The sequence below is a fragment of the Nycticebus coucang genome, chromosome 17 (genome assembly GCF_027406575.1).
Source record: "Nycticebus coucang isolate mNycCou1 chromosome 17, mNycCou1.pri, whole genome shotgun sequence".
Classification (NCBI taxonomy): domain Eukaryota; kingdom Metazoa; phylum Chordata; class Mammalia; order Primates; family Lorisidae; genus Nycticebus; species Nycticebus coucang.
In genome coordinates this window covers 48,507,663-48,534,955 of record NC_069796.1, presented here as the reverse complement: position 1 = coordinate 48,534,955, position 27,293 = coordinate 48,507,663, and the positions used below count along the sequence as shown (strand labels likewise).

Sequence of the window (27,293 nt, the reverse complement as noted above, 5' to 3'; positions counted from 1 at the left end):
ACCTTAAAAAAAAAAACCACCTTCTGGGGGTGCCTAGTTGGGTGGTTCCCTTGAGGTCAGCAGCTATTTGCTAACCTGATCTGACACAGTATCCCATCTCCACCAAGTAGAGAGGAAAGACAACAATCCTATAAATCAAACCAAAACAAGCAAACAGAAAACTTTATGGGATAAAATTGGCTGGAAAAACCAAATAATAGTGGTAGAAACACTGACAAAAATGAAGTTCTAATTATTGAAATAGGCAGCAATGGGAAATTATAATTAAACTAGAAAAATTGAGAAAGAAAAAGGATCTGTATGGAAAAGGTTGAACTTTAAAAACAAAACAACAATCCACAACATCAAAATAAACAATAAAAAAAAACAACCAAACCAAAAAAACAACAACCAAAAACAAAGCAGTATGAATATGTTATTGAATATTGTCTCGGCAACACGTGGTCTTCTAGGGTAAGAGATGTTAATCACAGTTGTGATACGACTGGAGGCTGCTAGTTTCTCAAACCCCAGCAGGTAGACACCCTAAATCTCTCTTCAGCCCACTTAAAAGGCACTTTTAACTTGTTCACTTACTGAGCAGAAGCTTTCTCAGGGAAGTGCTTTTCGCTGGAATCACTGCTGAAGTGGGTATCCACTTACCCTGTGTGTCAAAACTGGTCTCCATCTGCCCCCGAGGGTTAGGGCTGCAACCCGGCTCAGACCCCGCCCTTAGTCTACTTGGTCGCTGGGTTACCAGCTCCCACCCAATTCCAGCTCTGCTACCCTGAGGGCGGAACTTGCCGGGGCAGATCGCTCACAATGTCTGCCTGTGACCCAGAGCCAAACTCTATTAGCTCCGTCTGGCTCAGCGGCTCAGACTGGGGCCCTAGACAAAGGCCAAAGTTCTCTGCACTCCTGCTCAGGCTCTCCCCAAGGCAGTTCAGCTGAGTGCCAAGTCCAAAGACACCAAAACAGTTCACAGGTAAGGCCTTTCTGGTTTGCAGTCTCACTGCTACTGAACTTACAGTTGCAGGCGGGTTTGGACGGATTGAACACACGTGACCACTTGCCGGTTTTCCACTGTTTTAGTCCTCCTCTTGGGGTCCAGAAGTCTCTTGCTGACTCCCTGTATCCTCTCAGGCATGATGATAGGCAGATCCCACCAGCCAGAGATGCCTGGAGTCCTATCTCCCCAGACTCACGGTGCCCAGATGCAAGGAAGCTGTTACTCGGCTGCCATCTTGCTCCGCCTCCGCCGGGCACTTAGTTTTATTCCACATCTTTGCAATTGTGAATTGTGCTGCAATAAACATTGTGTGTAGGTGTCTCTTTGATAAAACAACTTCTTTTCCTTTGGGTAACTACTTGAGATTACTGGATCAAATGGTAGGTCTACTTTTAGTTCTTTGAGGAATCTCCATACTGTTTTCCGTAAAGGTTATATTAATTTGCAATCCCACTAGTAGTGTATAAGTGTTCTTTTCCCTCTGCATCCACACCAGCATCTACCATTTTTGTACTTTTTAATAATAGTCATTCTAGCCGGGGTAAGGTGATATTGCATTGTGGTTTTAATTGGCATTTCCCTGATGATTAGTGATGTTGAACATTTTTTCATGTTTGTTTGGTCATTTATCTTTCTTCTTTTGAAAAGATTCTATTCATGTGTTTTGCCCATTTTTTTAATGGTTTTTTAATTTTTGTTTGCTTGTTTTTATGGATTCTTTTGACTTCTTTGTAGATTCTTTATGTTAGCCTTTTATCAGATTTATAGCTTGCAAAAATTTTCTCCCATTTTGTTGGGATGGTTGTCTGTTTTTTCTGTTGATTATTTCCTTATCTGTGCAGAAGCTTTTTAATTTAATCAAGTCCTATTTATTTATGTTTGTTGTTGCTATAATTGCCTTTGGGGTCTTAGTCATAAATTCTTTGCCTAAACTAGTATCTAGGAGAATTTTTTCAACATTTTCTTCCAGAGTTCTTATGGTTTTATACTTTACATTTAAGTTTTGTATTTGTCTTGAATTAATTTTTTGTGAGTGGTGACAGATACGGGTCCTGTTTCGTTCTTCTGAATGTGGTTAGCCAATTTTCCCAGTACCATTTCTGAATAGGGCTTCTTTTCCCTGGTGTGCATTGTGTCTGCTTTGGCAGAGATCAGTTGGTTGTAGGTAGATGGTTTTATATCTGGATTTTTTGTTCTTTCTCATTGGTCTATGTGTCTCTTTTTGTGCCAATACCATGATGCTTGGTTACTATATCCTTGTAGTGTAGTTTGAAGTCTGGTCATGTGATGCCTTCGTGTTTGCTCTTTTTGCCTAAGATTGACTTGGCTATTTGAGCTCTTTAATGGTTCCAAAAAAAACATAAAATTATTTTTTCTAAGTCTGTGAGATATGATGTTGGTATTTTGATAGGGATTGCATTGAATCTGTGAACTACTTTGGGTACTATGGACATTTTAACAATGTTGATTCTACAGATCCATGAGCATGATACATTTTTCCATTTGTTTTATCTGAGATTTCTTTCATCAGTGTGTCATAGTTCTCTTTGTAGAGATCTTCCACCTCCTTGGTTGAATATATTCCTCGGTATTTTATTTTCCTTGGCGCTATTGTAAATGGAATTGAGTCTTTAATTTTTCTCTTGCCTGATTGTTCTGGCTAGGACTTTCAGCACTATGTTGAATAGAAGCAGTAACAGTGGGCACCCTTGTTTTGTTCCAGTTCTTAGTGGAGATATTTTCAACTTTCCCCATTCATTGTGATGTTGGCTATGGGTGAGTCACATATGGCTTTTATAATCCTGAGATATGTTCATTCTATGGCTAATTTTTTGAGAGTTTTTATCATGAAAGGTTGCTAAATTTTGTTAAATTCTTCTTCTGGATCTAGTAAGATGGTCATATGGTCTTTGTTTTTGCTTCTGTTTATGTGATAAATCACATTTATTGATTTACGTATGTTGAAATATCCTCACATCATTGGGATGAAGCCCACTTGGTCATGGTGGGTTACTTTTTGATATGTTGTTGGATTTGATTTGCTAGTATTTTATTGAGGATTTTTTGCCTCAGCATTCATAAGGGATTTTTTGGGGTAGTTTTCTGATTTTGTTGTATCCTTTCCTGACTTTGGTATCAAGGTGATACTGGCTTCATAAAATGAATCCTGAGAAGGATTCCCTCCTTCTCAGTGTTCTGGAATAATTTCTGCAGTATAGGTACCAGCTCTTCTTTGCAGGTCTGGTGCCTTCTCATTCTTTCTAACATCTGCATGCTATTTATGGGTTTCAACATGTCACGATTTAATTAATCACTCACAGATTAGTGGGCATTGATGCTGCTTCCAAGTGTTCATTTCTACCAATAATATAGCAACTCATACCCCTCCACTTGCATCTTTAGATACCTAAACAAGTGTTGGAGCATTTCCCTAGAACAGATATATAGAAAATATGCAGGTGCCATGCAGCAGTAACCCTTAGGCGTGCATGATACGCGTTCGGGTCAGCCACGAACACAAACTGAAGCCCTGCAAGTTCTCCTGTGTTTGCCCTTTCACCCAGGCTCTGGCTGCTAGTGGACCAACCTCCTTCCTCTGGCTCCCCCGGTTCCGAAAGCTAAGAGCTAGGTGGTATCCCACTCACCTGGTTACGGATACTGGGCACTATCAGCTGGCTGTTGGAGGTCCTTGGGCAAACTGTGTGTGAGATGGGACGGACGTCGAAGGACAAGCGAGATGTCTACTACTGCCTGGCCAAGGAGAATGGCTGGCGTGCCCTCAGCTCCTTCAAACTGCTACAACTTGATGAACAATTCCAGCTTTTTCAAGATGTGACATGGGCAGTTGACCTGTGTGCAGCCCCAGGCAGCTGGAGCCAGTTACTGAGCCAGAAGATTGGAGGCCAGGGTTGTGGCCACATGGTGGTGGCTGTGGACCTGCAGACTATGGCTCCAGTACCAGGTGTGTTACAGATCCAGGGAGATATCACCCAGCTATCCACTGCCAAGGAGATCATCCAGCATTTTGAGGGCTGCCCTGCGGACCTAGTAGTGTGCGACAGGGCTCCCGATGTAACTGGCCTCCATGATGTTGATGAGTATATGCAGGCCCAGCTCCTTCTAGCTGCTCTGAACATTGCTACACATGTCTTGAAGCCGGGGTGCTGCTTTGTGGCCAAGATATTCCGAGGCTGGGATGCGACACTTCTCTACAGCCAGTTGCGTGTCTTCTTCTCCAGCGTGCTCTGTGCCAAGCCCAGGAGCAGCCGGAACTCCAGCATTGAGGCCTTCACTGTCTGTCAGAGTTATGACCCTCCTGAGGGCTTCACTTCAGACTTGTCCAGACCCTTGTTGGACCACTCTTACGATTTCAACCAGCTGGATGTTCCCAGCTGCATCATTGTGCTTTTTGTGACCTGTGGGTACCTGAGCTCCTATGATTCGGATCGCAGCTACCCACTAGATCTAGAGGATGGCTCAGAGTACAAAAGTATACTCCACCCAGACAGCCTCCCATCTCGCCACCGTACCAGGAGGCTTGTAGGTTGAAGAAGAAGGGATGGCTGGCCAAGGAGATCCACCCTCAGGACCACCCCATCAGCAGAGTGGATACATTGCCCCAACCCCTGGCTGCCCCTGAGTCTCACACCCTGCTGGCCTCTGAGATGAAAGACAATGAAATGAATTGTTCACCTTAATCCATTAAGCTGGCATGCTGATACAACTCAGAAACTGCTCGCTATCAGGAAAACCGGAACTTGAGTTGATGAACTTGTTTTCAGATATCTCATCAATGGGGCCTGAATGAACAAGCCCTGAGTAGGAATCTGCATCAATCATCATGAAGACAATAAGGAAAGAAAGACACCACAGAAATCTGTCTGTGCTGCAATAGGAATTCTTGAGTGAGGCTTACCTCTTCTCTAAACCTCATCAGGGATGTCCTGATTATGTCGAGAATTTCCCCTGAAATCAGAGGTTCTTAACCTGTATAGGAATCAGGGGTATCCATGAACTTGATGAAGGAAAAATGTTACATGTTTAACTAATGTAACAGAAATGTAGCCTTACTCTCAGTTATAAATGCTGGCAACTAATGGCAATAGTAAAAGCAGTACTTGCAACTTTCCCACCAATACTGTTACTTTTTATGCTACATTACAATTGTTGCAGGCATCTTGAAATACTATTCACATTAATCACCACTTGAAATGATAGCAGGTCTTATAATTTGATGTACTAATAAATTGACCAGTATTATACTACAAAAAAAAAAAGAAAAGAAAATAAGCATTCAGAATTTTAAGTATGTTCCTTAATTAGCATCTAGAACGCTTTGCCAACGTGTCCGCCCACAGCCAATCCTAAGGGTGCCCTTCAGGACATTCTCCTCACCCCAAAAGTTTACCCATTTAGTATTTTTCCAATCTAATGGGGAGAAATTATATCTTATAGTTTGACATTACATTTTCCTAACTACTTGTAAATGTGTGAATTTTTATGGATAATTTGTTAAAAAATAAGTGTGACTTTATGATGTATGTTATACTGTAGTCTCTATGAGGGGCCATTTCTGTTTCATTCTTTATTATAACTCCAAGGCCAAGCATGGTAAATATGTAATGAATATTGATTGGTTGCTTAGTTGATTGGTTTATAGATTAATTGATTATCAGACTTTCATTTGTATTTTAAAAAATTCTCTAATAACAAAATCTGAATTAGAAAAATTAGTGAAAAAAATGAGTCTTATAATAGAATAAGTCCAATGGAAGAATACAAAAACTGTGAATAAGGGTGGTTAAGAACTTTAAACTTTTAAAAATGAAAAGACAATTTAACTGAGTTTTGAAAAGACCGTGGAGGTAGAGAGGACAGGCTGTTGTAGCCTTTGTTGGATGTAATATGTATAAACTCTTATGGAAAAGATAGAGTTTTTGATTTGAAAGATGATTGAAGTATCTGAAAGGAGTACTTTGGTTCAAAATGGATAAATAATCACATGTTATTATAGCAGATTATATAACTATATATAACCGCATTTCCAAGATAGTCTATAATGACACCCTTCATTGCTTAACTCATTCCAAACAAATATTTCTTGAGTACCTATTATTTGCCAAGAAAACCAGCAAACCCTTTATTGTCATGACACTTATAGTCTATTGGGAGGAGGCAGTTAATAGGCACTACAAAACAAAGGAATGTTAAGAATATGTAGGATAAATACCATGAAGAAAAATAAAGTGGCATAGAGATACTAAAAATGATAAAGTGTGCTGCATTGGTTAGGATAGTCAGGAACGTGCTCTTTGATGAGGCTGGTTTTAGTTGGAGACCTAATTAAAGACAAGGAAGGAACACAGTAGATATTTGGAAATAAATAGTCCAGGAAGAAAACAAAACAGTTGTAAAGTTCAAAGTGCAGTCGACATATTGGAGAGATAGAGAGGAAGCTCTAGTGAATGGAGGAAAGAGAGTGAAGAGAAGTGGTGGAAATTGAGGTCAAAGATTCTGTATACTTTTGGAAGTCATGGCAGCAACTTGGGATATTCTGCATGAGCTGGGAAACCATTGAAGAATTTTGAACAGGAAACACATGTTGTCTGCCTGAGGTTTCAGAGATATAACTCTGGCTTTTGTGTCATATGTCATAAGGCCTAGGAATTGAGGACAGGAGTCTATTGCAAAAAATAAGCTTGTAGAAATAAGTTAGAGATGATAGTGGCTTGGACTAATATTAGTGGTGCCACTGATGAGGAATGGTCACCTTCAGGACAAAGTTGTAAATGCCAAAACATTTGTAGAAGAGGAGTAGAATTTCTAAAAATAGTAAAGTTATTCTTTCTTTTTAGCAGCTTCAGGTGGTTGGGTAAAAACTAGGAGAAAAACTGTTTCTTCAAGCTCCACAGCTGTGGCTACATTTGCAATTTAAGACTTCTTTAATTCAAGTGCACTAATTAGTAACTTTAATAACTGGTTGGGGAAATCATATGTGCAGATTTAATATACTTAACAAGGCAATTTTATGAACAAAGCCAGATATAGGTAAGGCATTTAAAAAAATAAATTATTTGTGTTAGGAATGTAATCCCTAAACATTGGGGTAAAATTAAAAAAGTATAAAGATTAATTTAAAATTTTCTAGAATAATATCAACAAGCGACAACTATGTTGGATGTATATAACATTAATCTATGGAGTTATGTGTTAAAATATTGTTATATTATATGTATAAATATTAGGGACTATATGTGTATCCTTTACCTGTACATATCGATTTGTGTCTGTGTAAGTATGTATGCATATTTATGTATATCTCATACATATACCAGGGTTGCACTTGAATTTTACTCTGCAACATTCAGATAAAAGAAATGACACAATTCTTTTAATCTCTAAATTAGTTAACTTTTCTATGAGTGCTTCAAACTAGATTTTAAGGAGAAATTCAACCTCAGACATTTCATGGGCCTCTTCTGCTTTCTGGATCAAGCTAGATGTTTTGTTTTTCAGTTTACACTGATCACCCCTCCTCTCAGGTCCCTTGAAGGCAGGAGGCTCTGCTGCTTCCATGTCAAGCTTGACACTTTTTTTCCATCCTAGCGGTTGGTCTCTGTGGGCTCTGAGAGGGAGTGTGTTGTTTCTTCTTGCTATTCTTATAATCTGCAAATCCCTGCCTTCTGTAAACCTCCTCCTTCTAGCCTGGTTGGCTACTTCAGACTTCAGGTCAAATGACTTCAGTCTGCTGCCAGAGACTTTTGCCTTCAGCCCTGTGACTTGAAAGACTTATAACCAAAGTTACTGAGAGTCCAGAATATAAATAAATCTTAGTTATCTTCCTGGGATGGAGGAGCAAGATAACCATTTATTTCTCCTAGTGTTTTAAGTGATTTGGTGATTTTAAGAAAAATGTCACAAGTTAATTTCATCTCTCAATTTTTTTTTCTGGACCCATATATAAATATATCTTTTTATTTAAAACATTCTTATTTTAGTGTTGCTCAGGCTAGAGTGCAGTGGCTACTCACAGGAATGATTACAGCATACTTGAGCCTCAAACCCCTGGCTTCAAGTGATTCTCCTGCCTCAGCCTCCAGAGTATCTATGACTATAGATGTACACCATCCATAAATGTATCTATTTTTAAAATTTGAGCTTGTACTTTATTGTTTCATACCTACATTTTAGCATTGAACAGTATTAATGAGAACTTTCCCCCATCAATATACACGTTCATTCCCTTAAACCTGGATTTCAATGGCTGGGTAACTTGTTTATGTAAACAATGCTCAAATTTAGACATTGCAAATTTTTTCCATTATAAACAACATGATTGTGGATAATAATACACAGAAGTTTTAAAGAACATCTCTAATGATTTATATCCTTAAGATAAAGCCTTAGAAGTGGAATTTTTGGAGCATGAGTTTTTTTAAGGCTCTTTTAACATTTGTCACAACATTGTTTGGATATGCATTTATGTAGTTCTGTAATACAGATTTTAGGTTTGCCTGGCTGGAGTGTCACAGCAGGCTTTTTTAGTGAGCCTGATTTACATGATTCTGTCTGTAGGCCTAGGAATGCCTAGTGCATGGGGCAGGAGGAGAAGGCGTAAATGGAACAGCTGACCTAGGTCTAAATCTGAACTTGGATCTGACCATCTTGGGGCATCCCCACCACCGTTCTTAACTTCCTCCATCCCCAGCACTCCTCAGCCTTCTCTTACCAATTGTGTTCACGGTGAGACACGTAGGTGTGAGGGAGTGCACACATGTTAATGGTGAACTGGAAGGCAAGCCTTTCTCTTCAATTTCCTCATTCTCCATCAAACCACTGGATACTCTCCACTATTCTTCTGCTTGTGGACACTCCATAGGCTCCCCAATTCTTACCCCTTACATTTGCATACCACCTTCTAGACTCCGCCTCCACTCCTGTGAACTTTCAGCACATTTCTTTTTTTCTCTGCTCTGTCACATTTACATTTTTACAAGTTATGCCTGGAAAAACTCCAATATATTCTTACTCACCATCTCTTTTCCCTGGGTGCTATTTAGGCTTGTCATTTCAATAGCTCCCAAATTACAACATGCTGTCATAATGATTAGTCATTGACCAGGCTGAGTTGCTTGCTATACTGTGAGCTAGAAGACCAGGACAAATATGAGTGTCATTTGTGTATATTTGAAAAGAACAGAAGAGATGAATAATAATAGCTAGCATTTAGAGAGCACACACTACACACACAAGGTAATATTCTACAGGTTTTCTCTGTATGTCCTTAATTCTCACAATAACTTCAGTGCCCAGAAGATGACTAGAAATAGACTTAGAAGTATTGTTAGACTTTAGACTACAATTCAGAGAAAGCTTCTGATATTCTCAGTAGAAACGAATTAACTCTTTAGAAGTCTATATATGAGGTCAACAACTGTAAATTGTAACTTAAAGAGATAATTGGTGACCCTACTGCACCTCACTCAAGGAGTGGTTTAAACACAGGATTAAATGGAACTATTGAGTTGAAGCAAGAGAAAAAAATTCTTGATCTTGATCACTGGAGTTTAAACTTCTTTCAGGGAATAACTAAATTGAACATCTTTCTACTTGTCTAGCATGTGTTGTACAAGGCACTGCAAATACAAAAATGGGTAAGACAGTTTGGTTAAAGGGATAGGTATTTAAATTAATAATTAAATATAGTGTGATAAAACTGTGCTATAAAAGAATAGAGGGCAAGGGCAATATTGGGGTCAGGATGGTTTTCCAGAGAATAAGATGTTTAAACTGAGGATCAAAGGACAGGCAAGGGCTTGCCAGGTAAAGAAGGGAGTGGAGGGGAAAGAGATTAACAAGTGTGTTTCAGCTTCCTGAGTGAGAATTTGAGTACTTCTCTGTGGTAGGGCTGGTTATATAGCAGTGTCAATAAGAAAGCTGGAGAATAATGTTGGGCCAGCTTGAACCAGGTCAAGATTTGCTATTTAACAAAATTACAGTGGGAGGGATTATAGGATTTTGAACAAGGCAGAGGGATGAGCTAATTCCTTCTGAGAAAAACATCATCATCAACAACAACAACATATTTTGACTTTGGTGCTGAAAATAATTGCAGGGTAAGAGTCAAGGCATTGGTGATTAGATGACTAATTAAGAAATAACTTATTTATTCATTCATTCATTCATTCACCCCACAAATACATTTGTCCTGTGGTACCCATATAAGATTTGTTCCAGATCTCCTTTAGCCACCAAAATCCAAGGACACTCAAGTCCTTGATACACAATGGCATAGTATCCACTTATAACAGCCATACAAAAAAAAAATTTTCCCCATCTTTTTCCCATAATAGACTTTTTATTTTTTTCACTTGTGTGAAAATTCCTTATTTTTTTCCATTTTTTAAAATTTGTATCTATTCATGAGGTACAAGTGCAATTTTGCCACATTGTCATACCTCATTACGGTGAGGTCAGAGCCTTCAGGGCATCATCCCTAGAGCAACGCACACTGTGCCCACAGCAACCTCCCATCACTCAGCCCTGCTCAGCCCCCACCCCTCAAGTCTCCATTACCCACTCCATATTCTGTTTCCATATGGGCATATATTTGGCTCTAACTTTTAAGTGTAAGCGTGTGGAATTTGTCTATGAGTGATTTCTCTTAAGATTATGGTCTCCAATTCCATCAATGTTACTGCAAAGGACATGATTTAATTCTTTTTTATAGCTGAATAGAGTTCCATGGTGTATATATACATACCACATTTTCTTTAAATCATTTCTGGATTACTTATAATACTTAATACAGTGTAAGAGCTATAGAAATAGTTGTTATACTGCATTTTTTAGGGAATAATGATAAGGAAACTAAAAGTCTGTACATGTTCAATACAGATGTAATTTTTTTCCCTGAAATGTTTTCACTCCTTCGTTGGTTGGATCTGTGCATGGGGAACCCTGGATGCGGAGGGCCAATTGTACTTTTTCAGCACTTATATATCCCAGGTGTTATTTTGGGTGCTAGAAATACATCAGTATACTTGACAGAGCAAGTTCTCGCTTCTAGTGATCTTACATTCATGTTGCTCCGAAGCATGTGGGAGTGTACCAGGTAGCAGCTGTGAAAATCAGAAATACAAAACTAGAGAAGAGAGAGTCAGGGGAGGTTCTATTTTATTTTATTTTTTATTTTTATTAAATCATAGCTGTGTACATTAATGCAGTAAGTAAAGCAAACAGACAGCCCCTCAGAATGGGAGAAGATATTTGCAGGTTATGTCTCTGACAAAGGTTTAATAACCAGAATACAGAGAGAACTCAAATGTATTAGCAAGAAAAGGAGGTTCTATTTTAAATATGAGTGGTCAGGAAAGTTCTGTCCGTGAGGGTGAATCTGAGCAGAGACCTGAATAAAGTCAGGGGTGAGCTGTTCTGGGCATACGGAACACAAAGATTCTGGCGGAGTTACCATCGGGGAAAGACCCTGAGGTGGGTGTGAGGTCAGCTCATTCTGGGCACAAGGAGGAAGTGCTGGAGCAGCAGAGGGAAGGGAGAAAGTGGAGAGAGCTGAATTCATAGAGGCAGCCAGCATCCAGTTGGGTAAGCTAATTTAGGTCCTCTACAGGGCTCTCAGTGGGATGGCAAGTCACTTTGAGTGCAGACTTGAGGTGTCCCAAATTAAGTATTTTGCAAAGCTCATTCTGTCCAGTGGGTGAAGCATAGCTTATATGTGGAAAGCAATGGAAACTGGACCACCAGCTGGGAGGCCTGTGCAATCATCCTGGTGAGGCGTGACGTAGTTAAAGGTAGGGTAGTAGCTGGGGTAGTGGTGGACTGCAAAGAGGCCAGAGACAGGAGTCACGTGGAAGGTAGAGCTAGTGGATTTGCCACCATGCACAAGGGATGAGAGAGAGAGGATTGACAAGAGTGATAATTTTTGGCTTGAGCACCTGGAAAATGGATTTGCTGCTCATTGAGACTGGTTGCAGATTAGAGGTGAGGAATCAAAAGATCAACTTTGGACATGTTCAATTTAAGCTGTCCAATGGGCTAATAACTAAAGACAGAGCAGGAAGTCAAAGAGGAACGGCTCTGGTTAGCTAGGCAGAGATAAAAGAAGACCTTTATTAGGGTATTGACAGCGGGGGGGAGGGAAGTGAAGGGATTGAAGAGATCCTCGAAATAGATAATGAGGTCGATATAGAAAATAGAGAAGAAAACATTAAGATGCTAAGTTTTTGGCATGGTTAACTAAATGTTATTGCTTTCTACTTAATGAGAGAATCCAGAGGAATGAGTGGAGTAGGCCCTTATCTCATGGGCCTCGCTGTTTTTATAACATATTCTTCAGACAAACTTATCTCTGGTTCCAAAAGAGCACGGTTCATCAAACTTTTCCATAAAGAGTCAGAGAGTAAATATTACAGTTTCAGCTTTAGCAGGAAGTAACTTTCTGTCATATTACCCAACTCTGTCTTTGTAGTGTCAGAGCAGCCAAATAAAATACCTAAATGATTGAGTGCGGCTGTGTTCTAATGAAACTTTATTTATAAAAATAGGCAGTGGGCTAGATTTGGCTCACTGGCCATTGTTGGGCTACTTTTGCAAAAGAGCAATCTTTAGGAGTTTCTTTTGTGCTCTGAACATAGAATTTCTATAGTTTCAGAGGTAGTGAGTGGTGAGAAGCAAAACCAAATTTGCAATATCAAACCAAGGTACTGGTAAAATATGCAGAGCTAGACCCAGTAGAAGTTGCGCCCTGTGTCGGAGGCCAGCTGTTGCAAAGGGTAAGAAAGCCGGCAGTTATCAGAGTGTGGGAAATTCCACTTTTCCTTGAGCCTTTACCCTGGGAGTAAATGATTGACCACAGTGGAGAGAGACATGTGGGCCACACTTTCTCTGTGCTGAATTTCTCATAATCATAGGAACTGATTTTGAGTACATGATCAGCAAAATGCTGAAAACATGCCATGTTTTTACTCAAAAAAAAAAAAAAAGATATTTCTGTACCTCTTGAGTATATTCCTGAATAATTGTGAATAAGAAAATGTTTACAAAAAACCCAAAAAACTAGAGACCCGATACTGAATCCACATATAAAGAAGAAACGATTCTATAAAGAAAAAAATCTATCTCTGTAACTGTTTGCTCAGCTTTAATTTTGGAAGAATGGACTTTCTTAAGGTGAGACCCACGTCTAAGTTGTAACTGACTGGCACAATCATGTAGCATTTCCTTTTCAAGAAGGATGAAATCCCTGGTAGTTAACACACCGTGCACCGGTGAGAACCTTCCCGAACGTGGGATCGCACCTTATCGTATCTGATCTCTCTTGGCTTTCCATTTGGGCCCAGCTCAGAGAACACTGTCTTTGATCCAGATGCCCTTTGTATTCCTTGCAGCTTTTACCTCCATTATACCCTATACAAACAGATACTCTTTGGGCTTTGAAGTTTTTCTAATGTCCTAAACATGTGATCTTCAAGGTCCTTGAGAAGTCTATCAAGAATTTGCCACAAGAATTTTACCCCATGTGTTAGCAGTTCAAAAATACCTAACCTTTACCAGCAGCGCACCAATTGCCTCCCTCCCTTCCTGCTTTCATCTATAGGGTCTTCAAAAATAATCAGAAATAACTCTTTAGAATTACATAGTCACTTTAGTAAACATAATTTCTATCAGATAGGATTTATTCCCTTTTCTCCTACTGTTTTCCATGCCCCACATATTTTTATAAGACAAATTAAGCTGTCATCATTAACATTGTGATTCTTACATTTCTAGATAAATAGCAAAACTTTAGTGTATCTATTTTGTTTTTTTAAAGAAAACAACTCAGTTTCAAATGAGCATATTTAAAATTTAGTGGGGAAAGCTCTTGCTATGTGGACTTAAATCTGATCTCTACCACTTAATAGTTATAGTGTTAAGTCTCTTAACCATGCTGAGCTCCAGTCTCTTCTAACTAAAAAGAGATATTATAATATTAAATCATATGATAAGTATGAAGAGTAAAAGAGCCAACTATGAAATTCTCCTAAGTGCATTGTTTGCCATATGGTAGGTGCTCAATACATCAATGTCAAAATCAACCCACTTCCCAAGGTTAAATTCCATGCTGAGAAGCAAAAGAAAGTAATTTGCAATGGAGGAATGATGGTTAAGATTAAGGGCATCTCTTACAAGGTTCTAGGTCAGCTGTCCTTAAAATGTGGTCTCTAGACCAGCATCAGCATCAATGTTACCTGGGAACTTTCTAAAAATGCATAAGTTTGGTCCTCAGTCCAGAAGCACTTAGAAACTGCAGGTGGGTCCAGCAATGTGTGTGTTAACCAAGCCCTCCAGGTAGTCCCTGTGCTGGCTGGTGATTCTGAAACTCTGCTCTTCTGATGCCTCTTATTATAGAAGAATGCTATATAAATTATATTAGTTAATCCTTTTGTTTAAAAAAAGCATTCTGTAGAAGACAAAAAGTTATCTGGGAGACCTGAAAACTTACTGTAAAACCCTAAACCAACATAAGTCAAATCAAGAGAAATATTCTCTCTCCTGAAGAAGATGTCTGACTAACTTGAAAATACAGAATTCCAAGTAAGTGTGACATCTAGAACATATCTAGAAGGTGGGAATAAATGAAGGCCACACAAATGAGCACAAGCAGAAGCAATTTATTCAGAGCATGATAATAGCAAGAAGATCAGTCACAATCCCCTTGCATTTAGCAAAGACAGGCGGGGAGTAGAAAAGCTTTGTAGTGGGGAAAAAAAGACTTTAGTGACACTGTGATTGGAGGTTGCTGGCGTGGGGGGGCAGGAGGTATACTAACAAGAAGTGGGCAGCTTATGTAAAGGGTTGAAAGCAGATAGGATGGACATAATAAGGAAGCTGGCAGGGGTGGAGTAAGTCCCACCCATTCTGGGCTGGCAGAGTTTCTTTGTTGCATATATTCTGGCCATTGTCCATTTGTAAGTTTCATCTCTCAAGAAACTTAGGGTGGGGGAAAGTGCATGTATTTAGGCAGGGTGTCCAACTTGCAGCCCATGGGCCACATGCTGATTTTGTGAGGACGTTTTTGCTTATCTGTACTGTTAGAGATCAGAAAAAGTATGCACAGACTTTTTTTGGCTAATCAGCTGTCCTTAGTGTTTACATATTTAATGTGTGGCCAAGTCAACTCTTACTCTTGCAATGTGTGGCAGAGAAAAAGAAAAGGGTTTGACACCACCGAATTAAAGGAAATGACATATACTTTAAGAAGATTACAGTTACAGTGTTGTGCTAACTATAGGAAAAATAATGAATGTATTTATGGATTCTACTATTTCTATTTTAATTTAAAAGGTATTTAAAAATTTAATTTATATAAGACATACTGCCAATGAAAATATTATCTGAGTTTAACTCTCTTCTATGTGCTTCAATTGTCATGGACTTTGTTTATGGCGAGTAGTAATGGTAATGACGAAAGTACACACAGCATAATTACAGATGGCCCCGACTTACAATGGTTTGACTTAGTGATTTTTTTCACTTGATGATGATAGGAAAGTAATATGCCTTCAGTAGAATTTTTACGTCCAGTTTTGGTCTTTTCCCAGGCTACCAAAAGGCAGTACTCTCTGGGCAGCAGCCATGAGCTGCAGCTGCCGGTCAGCCACACAGTCATGAGGGCAGACCACTGACACTTAGAGTCTATGGTGCACTCTGTTGCCAGATGACATTGTCCATTGGTAGGCCAATGTAAGCTTTCTGAGCACGTGTGAAATAGGCCAGGTTAAGTTACGCTGTTCAGTAGGATAGGTGTGTTAAATTCAATTTCTGTTTACAATATTGTCAAGTTACAATGAGTTTTTTTTTTTTCATTTTGAAATAAGAGTCTCACTATGTTGCCCTGGGTAGAGTGCTGTGGTGTCAAGGCTCACAGCAACCGCAAACTCTTGGGCTTAAGTGATTCTCTTGCCTCAGTCTCCCAAGTAGCTGAGACTACAGGCACTTGCCACAACGCCCAGCTATTTTTTTGTTGTAGTTGTTATTGTTGTTTAGCAGGCCCAGGCCGGGTTCGAACCCACCAGCCCTGGTGCATGTGGCTGGCACCCTAATCACTGAGGTATGGGCACCAAGCCACAGTGAGTTTATTGGATGTAACCCTATAAAGCATCTGTAGTTGTAAAATATGATATATACTATCAAAACAAAAATAGCACTAGACAAAGTTATATAAGTAAAGTTGACTTTTTTTCAAGGCTGTTGCAATAGGGAGAGAGACCAGAATGGCATATGAACTCAACTTCACTACAGCAAAGGGCAGGAGAGATTTTAAGAAATGTATTGGCAGGTGTGGGGGGGTGGGAATTATAGCTGTCTGTGTTTGGTAATTGGCCTTACCCAAAGGAGAAGAAAATTTGCTCATATCTTGATGACAGGCAGTAGTTTTGCAAGTTGGACCAAGGTACAAACTAAAGCTAGGCTCCGACCCTCCCCAGAGTCTGAGAAACAGGAGCACTTTCTCCCTTGATGGTTTCATTTGAAAGGTAGGGCTCTCAGGTCCTTGAGACTGACTTTCCTGGCTTATAAAACTCATGAGTGGCTTTGACTGACATCTCCAAGGGACAGAGAAAGTCTCAACAATTATAAATTTTCTAAAGTAAATGCTCTAAAAAGGGGGAGTTCAGACTCTAGAATCAGGGAAAAGCCTCTCTGAAGTTTAGTCACGCTGAGTGGAACCTTACAGCATTTTGGTCAGGACCCAATCTTTTATGGGTGTAGAAAATTCTGGGACCTCACATTTAAAGTTAATAAGATTTATAGTAGGAAAAAAATCCAATCTTAGCAGCTTCTCCCTTTTAAGTCAGAATATTTTGCATTTTTCTCACTGATTTTTGATTGGTAAGAGAACAGAAAACCACTTTTTTCTAAAAGATATGTAATTCATTTACAAATGACTGCTGTCCTGGACGTAACGGGAATGAAGCACTTGTACAAGGAGTAATGGGATGTTTCGTGGCTGTGCTGTGTGTGTTTTCAAGGCTGTATTCCATGGAGGTGGCACTCACAACACGTGGGAGAGGAGGCAATTTCTGCAGAAATCATTGGTATGGTACTGGAGTCCTCTTGTCAAACATAATTTTATTGCAAAGTTCAAAAGATAAAAACAGAATTGCTCGAGTTGCTATGCCTCCTTGCCTTCTGTCATTCCTAGTAGTGGCCTTGCAGTAGTTCCAAAGGATGGTTAAGGAAGACACTTTTCTTTTCACTTGAAATTTTCTTTGCTCTAGGTTTTCACAATAGCACACTCACTTGGTATCCCTAAAACACCCTGAATAGTCCTCCTCCATCTCCTCAGCTGGTTCTTCTTTCTCTACTGCACGTTGGAGTTTGTCACAACCCCAACCTTCTTCTTGGGTGATCACATCCCTCCCAGGATCTAAATCCCATAGAAATGCTGGCAGTCCTGAGTGTGTATCACCTGCCCAGTCAGCCCTCTGAGCCCCAAGTTCATACGTCTGCTTGTCCACTTGATACCTCCCCTTGCATGTCTATGGTTATTTCATACTTAACATGTTTTTACCATTTCATTAAGTTGTACCGAACATTTATCCAGATATGCAAATCAGAAATAGAGCTATCATTTCTGCTACTCCCTGCCCACCCATGGACTCTATTGCTTTTATCTATCCCTTTACTCCTCAAATATACCTTTACCCATTGCTCCATCTCCCCAGCTACCACCTTACTCCAAGCCACTGTCTTCACTTATCTGGACTCTGGCAGGAGCCCCCTGGCAGGTTTACTCACTTGTTCTCATGTTTTATCCCTCATGTCACTGGTCTGCTCATATCACTCTGTCTTCCCATTTATATTCTAATAGAACATACACTTCTCTGCAGAGAATAGCAAAAGCCTTCAGAGTTGGGCTCCTGATGACTTTTCTGAGCACAATGCAAACAAATGCCTTGTCTCTCGCTCATTCTGCTTTGGCAGTGAACACTACATCTTTATTCTCCAAGGGCCTTTTCACTTCCTTCTGAATGAATGCACTTCTCCTGGTTACTGGAACTCCGGAAGCCTCTTCATGTTAGAACCCAGCTGAATTGACACCTCCAGCATCCTCTGAGTACATGACATTTCCTCTAACCCACTGTGTTCTCTGTCACACTCTCATGTTCATGCCTTCTAGAGTCTTGCTATTCCAAGCGTGATTCAGGAACCAGCAGCATCAGCAATGCCTAAGGGCTTGTTAGAAATGAGAAACCCTAGACTCTGCCCCAGGTCTAAAGAATCAGAATCTGTATTTTTAAGAAGATCCTTTGGGTTAATGTAAATGTTAAAGTTGGAGAAGTAAGACTTTTTTTTTGGTTTTTGGCCGGGGCTAGGTTTGAACCCTCCACCTCCGGCATATGGGACCGGCACCCTACTCCTTGAGCCACAGGCGCCGCCCGAGAAGTAAGACTTTTAATCCCTGATCACAAGCTATACTTGTTTCTTTAATCGTACACTCACTTATTACCTGTTGCCATTCACAGGGTGAACTCCATGAAGGCAGAGATTTTGTCCATTTTCTTTACTGTTGTATCCAGCACAGTGCTTGGCATATAGTTGGCACTCAATTACATATTTGATGAATAAGAAATTCAGTCTATTTTTTTTTCAATTGATTCATGAAGAAACTGAGGCTTAGCGAAGGCAGGTTTATTTCTGAAGTCACACAGCTAATAATTAACAAAACCAATAAAAAACATACTCTCAACTCTCAAAAAAGTGTGTGTGCGTGTGCGTATGTGGGCATAACAAAACATAACCCAAGACTTCCTTTCCTATTCTTCCTATATGGGCTTCTGATATTAATAAGAATAATTACTTGTGTTATACATGATCACTTACAGTCTACTTTTATATACATTAACATATGTGGAAATTCACCCAGAATTAGCATCTTTATGTTTTCTCTCATTAAGTCGAGAGCAAAATGGCAAATAACAGTCTGCGAGCTTGTGAAGTTTCTTCATTAGTGAGTCAAAAGGTCACTGAAAAAGAAAAAAGGAAGAGAAAGTAGCAATTCTCGTAAGAATAGCTGTCAAAGAACGAATTTAGTGGACAGCTCCTTGGCCAGATGAGAGCCACCTGGTAGTGGTTGGCAGTATTCCTGGGGGGTATCAGAGGTAAGCCAAGGCTCTAATGTGGATTTTGTGCTAGTTTATTTTAATTATCATTACTGGACTTACATTTAGTCCAATGGACAGTTCAACCTAATTAAAAATAAAAATTCTGTGGTTAAATTTTGCTCATCACTCATAGTTTGAAGTTTAGCAATTTCTAGCTCTTAATTGTCATACCACAAATGAACCTTATTGAACTTATTGAATCTTATCTTCTCTTTTGATTTGAAATATACATTCTCTGGAGCCAGAAATGTTCATCACAGACACTCTGAATCTGTTTTTTCCTCCTATAAGAGAAAAGGCAGCACAGGAAAGGTGATTCTAATGGTGAGGGTTCTGGGATATATTTAAATCATAGAACACAGACAAAAAAGGGACCTAAAATCAGCGAGACCAGCCTCCCCCCAATACAGGAGCCCCACGTAATATTCTGCTGCATGATCATCCATTTATTCTTTTTCTATTGTGATAAAATATAAATAACATAAAATTTGCCATTAATACATAAAATAATCATATTAAGTGCATAATTCAATGATATTGAGAACATTTACTATAGTGTGCCATTATCCATTTCCAGAATACTTTTATCATCCCAAACAGAAATTCTGAACCCATTAAATAATAAATCTCCATTCCCCTCTATCCCCAAGCCCTAATAACTACTATTCTATTCTTCTGTCTTTATGAATTTGCCTATTCTAGGATCCTCATATAAGTCGAATCATATACTATTTATTCTACTGTGTGTGAATTATGTCACTTAGAATAACATTTTCAAGATTCATCCATGTTATATGAAGAAATAAAATTCCACACTTTATGTATTCAGTTATCTATTAAGGGGCACTTTGGTTTTGTCCACCTTTAGCTATTGTGAATAGTGCTGCTATAAAACATTGGTAGACAAGCATCTGTTTGTAGCCCTGATTTTAGTTCCTTTGCTTAGATACATAGGGTGGAATTGCTGAATAATGTAGTCATTCTTCAAGTACAGAATATTTAACATTTTGAGAAGTCACCAAACTGTTTTCCATAGTGGCCACATCATTTTAGATTCCCACCAGCAATACACGATCTCCCCAAATTCATGCTGAGTCTTATTTTTTTTCTTTGTTTCATTTTGTTTTAATGATAGCCCTCCTGATGGATGTACAGCAGTACCTCGTTGTCGTCTGGGTGTTCTGAAATACTCCCCACCAGGGAGCGGCTGCAGGTCATCTCCAGGCATTACTAATTCTCCAGTACTGCATTCTGCTTCCCTCTAGGGGTGATTTTCAACCTTGGTTGCATATTAGAATCACTTAGGAACTTTAAAACATTCCTGTATTCAAGCTGCAACCCACATCAATTAAATCAGCATCTCTGAGGGTGGAGCCCACCATCAGTATATTTTAAGTTTCCTCTGGTAGTTTGAAGATGCAGCTAAGACTAGGAATACTGCGTAAAGCCTACCAGTGGTCTACACATATGTATTACACATACTGTAGACCAGACTCTATGCTGGGCACTGGAAATTTTGAAAAGATAACCAAGTCCATCTGTGGGGGTGAGACACAGACAATAATCCGTAACGAAAGTGATTTCAGATAATAATAAATGCTATAAAGAAAATGAAAAGATGATGAGCATTTTTTTCATATGTCTGAAGGCCGTGAGCCTGTCTTCTTCAGAGAAGTTTCTCTTCAAATCCCTTGCCCAGCCTGCGATGGGATCCCTTGTTTTTTTCTTGCTGATGCGTTTGAGTTCTCTGTGGATTCTGGTTATTAAACCTTTGTCAGAGATATACCCTGCAAATATCTTCTCCCATTCTGAGGGCTGTCTGCTTGCTCTGCTTACTGTGTTCTTAGCTGTGCAGAAGCTTTTTAGTTTGATCAAGTCCCAGTAGTGTATTTTTGAAGCTGCTTCAATTGCCCGGGGGGTTCTCCTCATGAAATACTCACCCAGACCAATTTCTTCAAGGGTTTTCCCTGCATTCTCCTCTAGTATTTTTATAGTTTCATGTTTTAAGTTTAAATCTTTAATCCAATGAGAGTCTATCTTAGTTAATGGTGAAAGGTGTGGGTCCAATTTCAGTCTTCTGCAGGTTGCCAGCCAGTTCACCCAGCACCATTTGTTAAATAGGGAATCTTTTCCCCACTGAATGTTTTTAATTGGCTTGTCAAAAATCAAATAGTGGTAAGTAGCTGGATTCATCTCTTGGTTCTCTATTCTGTTCCAGATATCTACTTCTCTGTTTCTGTGCCAATACCATGCTGTTTTGATCACTATCGATTTGTAGTAAAGTCTGAGGTCTGGTAGTGTGATTCCTCCTGTTTTAATCATCAGAGAAATGCAAATCAAAACTACTTTGAGATACCATCTAACTCCAATAAGACTAGCCTATATCACAAAATCTCAAGACCAGAGATGTTGGCGTGGATGTGGAGAAAAGGGACCACTTCTGCACTGCTGGTGGGAATGCAAATTAATACATTCCTTTTGGAAAGATATATGGAGAACACTCAGAGATCTAAAAATAAATCTGCCATTCAATCCTGTAATTCCTCTGCTGGGCATATACCCAGAAGACCAAAAATCACAACATAACAAAGATATTTGAACCAGAATGTTTATTGCAGCCCAATTCATAATAGCTAAGTCATGGAAAAAGCCCAAGTGCCCATCGATCCACGAATGGATTAATAAATTGTGGTATATGTATACCATGGAATACTATGCAGCCTTAAAGAAAGATGGAGACTTTACCTCTTTCATGTTTACATGGATGGAGCTGGAACATATTCTTCTTAGTAAAGTATCTCAAGAATGGAAGAAAAAGTACCCAATGTACTCAGCCCTACTATGAAACTAATTTGGGGCTCTCACATGAAAGCTATAACCCAGTTACAACTTAACAATAGGGGGAAGTGGGAAAGGGGGGGGTGGGTAGACGGAGGGGGATTGGTGGGATCACACCTGTGGTGCATCTTACAGGGGTATTTGCGAAACTTGGTAAATGTAGAATGTAAAGGTTTTGGCACAGTAACTGAGATAACGCCGGAAAGGCTATGTTAACCACTGTGATAAAAATGTGTCAAATGGTCTATGAAGCGAGTTTATGATGCCCCATGATCATATCAATGTATACAGTTATGATTTAATAAAAAAAAAAGAAAATGAAAAATATTTACTGGCCATGACACATATTTAGGGGGAGGGTAAATTTAATCTGAAACATCAATGACTAGAAGAAGCCAGCCAGTCAAGGAGTGTTCCAGAAAGAAGGAACATCCAGCACAGAGACCTTGAGGAGTTCTGAGTCAGAGCCTCTGGAAGGACAAGGAAAGAACCGCTATCACCAACTTTGTTACCTGCTTTACCTAAATTAACACAGCCTAAGGTCACATTAATTTTTGGTGGCCACATCGCCCTATTGGGATCATTTTCCTCATTGAATGAAATCTTCCCTGTCCAATGTTTGTACTATTGATAGTTGGAACTTAAGTGCAGAAGGATGGTTTAGATGAACACACGTGGAATTTCCTTTCATCTGAACCGTAGCCCTGAACATTTCAGTCAAAAAAAAAAATCTGTAAAAACACTTCTTAGCAGAGTGGAAAGACTTTCTCATTCTCCAACCCCCATAAGACCAGTTCCTTATTCCTACTGGCATAAAAACATTGTCTTTTGTGCTAGCCAAATGGAATAAGTTTGGGATAAGGCCAAAGCCAGGACTAGGCAGGCCACTATTGTTTGAGCCAGTGGCCATCTCGATTTTTAATCATAGAAGCTCAGGAAAGGTAAATAATTCTCAATTCATGGGCCCCCATGTTCTCAGTGGTGGGGTCACAGGATAACAGCTCCTCTCAGACTAGCCACTAAAGACCTCTGACAACTCAGGTTGCATTTCTGGGCCCTGGTTTTTCCATATTGAAATGTGGGGTTTGGGTTTGGGAAATCCAAGATTCTTTGAAATTTCCTTTTTATTCTGTTTTATTGCAGTATAAAAAAGAAAATAATTTTCTATTGTTTCTGAATAACCTGGAGATATGCTGTCATGGATAAAAGATCTTCACTGCCAAGTTAATAAAACAAAATGCTGAGTACACATGGGGAAGGCAATTTGATTGTAGAATCAAATCGGATGCTGAAATTGACAAGCACACAAATTTGAACTGGGAAAACAATGGCATATTGTGGGTACCAAAAGAAATGTGGTTCAGGGCAGTGAAAGGAGTCACTGAGCTTGTTGATGGCCGCTGTCCCTTCAATAGACTTCACAGACAAAATGAGGTCAGTTTGTCCAGGTGAACTGATAGAAGAACAACCTTCATCCATGATCTTCTCTCTCCGGGGCAGCACACCTGCAAACAGCAGCTTCCACGTGTGCGAGAATGGGACAGTGAAGACAGGACAGCTTGCTTCGGGCAAACCCTGAGTCGAGTTACTGTCATTTTTTCATCCAGTGTTTATAATCTAGGTGGGCACATGCACTAAACAAGAGTCAGCCAAATGTCTAAGTACAAACTGAGCTAAGTACTCTGAAAGAAAGCCATAAGTCCTCGGATGGAGGAAAACTGTGCCGTCCCAGGCTAGTTAATTCATCTCTTGGAGCCTTTTCCTCCTCATTATGTAGGAGATGCCCAGGGTCACATGACGAGTTGAGACCTTGACAAATATTAGGTGCATGATAAATGTGTGTTGCAGCTGCTGATGGTGAAGTTACTTTCCTGAAGGTCAAGGAGGAAAAGCTGAACTTTCTTTCTTGTGTCTCCAAGTGTCCTTGAATTCTCTGTGCTTGTGTGTGCATGTCTTCCAGTTCCAAGGAGGGTTTCGGGTCAGTGGAGAAGGTTGTGCTGCTCACGTTTCTCTCAGCGGTTATCCTGATGGCCATCCTGGGGAACCTGTTGGTGATGGTGGCTGTGTGCCGGGACAGGCAGCTCAGGTGAGCAGCACGCGGGACCCTCTTGAGGAAACAGGGGTGAAGTTCCAGGGTCTCCCTGAAGAGCTGAGTCTGAACATTTTATTTTATAGTAGAACCTCCATAGTTGACCACCACCCTACACTGATCACTTCCTTAAATTGACCTAATTTTCATAGACCAGATATGCATTATATACATTTATACATATATATATATCCATAGAGTAGGCCCAGTTCCTTACATTGACCACCTCTGTGCATTGACAAGTTTGTTACAGTCCTTTGGATGGTCCACTTACAGAGGTTCTACTGTAATTTGTAATTAAGAAGGAAAACATTCATGGGAACAGTATTTAAAAAATAGAGGAAGGAAAAGGGGTTCACATATAATCTTGGAACTCTCAAAGAACCAGTGTAAGCACTTTAGTATATGTTCCTCCTGTCATTTTGTCAACGTCATATTTGATTGTTAAATAGTTGTCGTCACTGTTTATACAGTTGTTGAGACACATCAAATCTAAACTCTCTATCTTATCAAAGGTTCAGGGAAGAGATGGCTGACAGGAGACTAAGCAGAAATTAAACCTGGGTCTTCTGCTCTTTCTGTTTCATCAGTCTCAACCTGACTACAATTAGAATCACCTGAAGCACTTTTAAATAGTGCCACTATGTAGTATGAGTATCTTCCATGCAATATTTTGGACATACTTATAAAAATATTCATTGTTAGAGTTCAGATTTAATGAAGCATCTTGCATTTTTATCTTGCAATCTTTGAGGAGTGGGGTGTTAATCCTCCAGGGTTCCTGAACTAATTGATCTCCAGTGAGACCTGGGCATCAGTATTTATTAAAATTCACCAGGTGATTCAAGTATGCATCCTGGGAGGAGAGTCACTGGGCCATAAAAGGGATAACGAAAGCCATTCCTTTCTAAGCAAGACACACACTAATCCAATGCTGATGCAAATTAAGTATACAAGTGCAATTCTGACCAGTGTTACAGATGTGTAGCACACAGTACTCCATCTAAGAGAGTAAAATGGTGAAATTGGACTACTGTTTGGGAGGGGTGTTCTTTGGCAGGGTTCCTGAGAATGTTCAAAGACTGAGGGGCAGGTGTCAGATAACTGCTAACTGGACTGATGGTTGGCAGAGAGAGCACCGGTTCATAAGCCACTTATTGGGAGGGAGAGATGTGCTCAGGGAACTCAGATGAAGCCAGGGTATCCAGAACAGAGGGGAAGAGAGGGCTTTTGGCACAACAAGGGTCTGGAGAAGTGAGAAGAGGCTGGACCATGCAAGGTCTTCTCCACCACATTACAGAAGGGGAAATGGAATCTCATGGAGTACATTTAAACATGTGACTTTTCTTCCCTTTTCCTCCCTTCCTTCTTTCCTTCTTTCTTTGCTTCCCTTTTCCCTGTTGCCTCTCTTGCTCTCTTCCCTCTCCCCCACCCACCTCCCCTTTTATACCTTTTCACTCACAGGAAAATAAAAACCAATTATTTCATTGTATCTCTTGCTTTTGCGGATCTGCTGGTTTCCGTGTTGGTGATGCCCTTTGGTGCCATTGAGCTGGTTCAAGACATCTGGATTTATGGGGAGATGTTTTGCCTTATCCGGACATCTCTAGATGTCTTGCTTACAACAGCATCAATTTTTCACCTGTGCTGTATTTCCCTGGACAGGTAAGGACAGTGCCTAATGAGCTCCATGCTAGAGATCATGACCTGATGGATACTGTGCCATGTCTTTTTTCTTTTTCTTTAATTCTTTAGAAGAAATGAATTTCAGAGAAGTGAATTTAATAATTCAGCTATTCATGTACTCTCCAGCCATTGCAAAGGGCTCCACTGTAGTTGGGCCCCTCTTTAAGGTCTTTAGTAGACCTAGGGAGCTTACAGGGAGCTCCTTGCGTGCAGGGAGCTTACAATCTAAATAGCAATATATAGAAAACGTGTCTAGGTTAAGAATTCTATACACATTTTCCTGAAAACGTGTCTAGGTTAAGAATTCTATACACATTTAGGTATGTGCACATCATTGTGGAGATTCTTTTCCAGGAGGTTAATATATGATAATAAAATATCCGTAATCATGTGGGTTTTGGACTTGGGTCTAGAATTTGATTCATGTTGCCTAATTTTACTCTTTATATTTGACTTAGCTTAATATTTTCCATCTTTGTCTCCTTTGTTGGAGATGTATGTTTATCCCTTGTATCAGCATTTTTATTTTCTAATTTGTGTTCATTTGTAGTCAATAGTAAAGGAAGAATGCAATTTAAAAAAGATGATTACAAAAATATATGCTGCTGTCAGGGTAGTCACATCTTAGGGGATAGTTACCAGGAGAAAGTGTGAGGTGCAGCTTCCACATTATCAGAATTACCAGGAATGACTTCTCACTATGTCTTTAGCCATCCAACACACCCACACTTTCCTCCACTCTTGGGATAGATCATTGTTTTTTTTTAACTGAGGACTAGGAAAAGTAGTTGAGCAAAATTAGAAATTTTTGGTTTACTTAAAATATGTATCTTTAAACACTAAAATCAAAGTCTTCCCAGAGAATAACTCACACAGGGAGAGGTGCTTACAACCTGAAACTAGCTGATAAGACAGTGAATCCATCTCCTCCTATCTCTTGGAACATATGAGGATTGATTGGAATGGCAGATGTGATGGGCTCCTCTGTTTAAACCATTCTCTTTCACTTTGCCAAGAACATATAGTTGAGTATGCTTAAATTAAATGCGTGTATAATGAGATTCCATTACATAGCTAGAGATAGTGATGCTGGGAAAATCAAACTGTTAACCAACAGCAGACTCATCACATGTCCTAGTTTGAAGTTTGTCTTTATAACCTGTTTACAATAACCTCAGTATATAACAGAGTTTTTAAGACAATTAGAATACACTGCATGAAAGTTCACGTTATAGAAAATAAAATGTAAGGAAGTAGAGAATCTATGGAAATCCTGTTGGGTTACCTGCATATAATTGTCTCTAAGATGAGTAGTGAGATGGGAAGTATTACAGGAGCCTGAAGAAGTCAAGGCTGGGGAGACAGGGCAGCCAGAGGTAACCCTAAGGTTTAGATAAAACCTAGGAGTAAAGAGTGGGGGAAGATACAGAGTCATCTGTTCAGTGTGGAATGTTTTCTCTGGGTAGCCCTGAGAGAAAGTCTGGAGTTTCCCTAGGAAAGTTTAGCCTCAGAATTTCAGATTTATGCT

The 27,293-nt window shown here is 39.7% G+C and overlaps 1 protein-coding gene and 1 pseudogene across 3 annotated transcripts in view; both read left to right on the top strand.

Annotated features, from left to right (window-relative positions):
• The window catches only part of HTR4 (5-hydroxytryptamine receptor 4), a 231,763-nt gene that overhangs the window by 115,547 nt on the left and 88,923 nt on the right, over nucleotides 1-27,293 (top strand). For all 3 annotated transcript variants that reach the window (XM_053567300.1, XM_053567298.1, XM_053567299.1), the window contains exons 3-4: nucleotides 23,951-24,076; nucleotides 25,544-25,744. In XM_053567300.1, the coding sequence (XP_053423275.1) occupies nucleotides 23,951-24,076; nucleotides 25,544-25,744 (327 nt within the window). The remainder of the gene's footprint in view (nucleotides 1-23,950; nucleotides 24,077-25,543; nucleotides 25,745-27,293) is intronic.
• On the top strand, nucleotides 3,498-4,863 carry LOC128569170 (putative tRNA (cytidine(32)/guanosine(34)-2'-O)-methyltransferase; annotated as a pseudogene).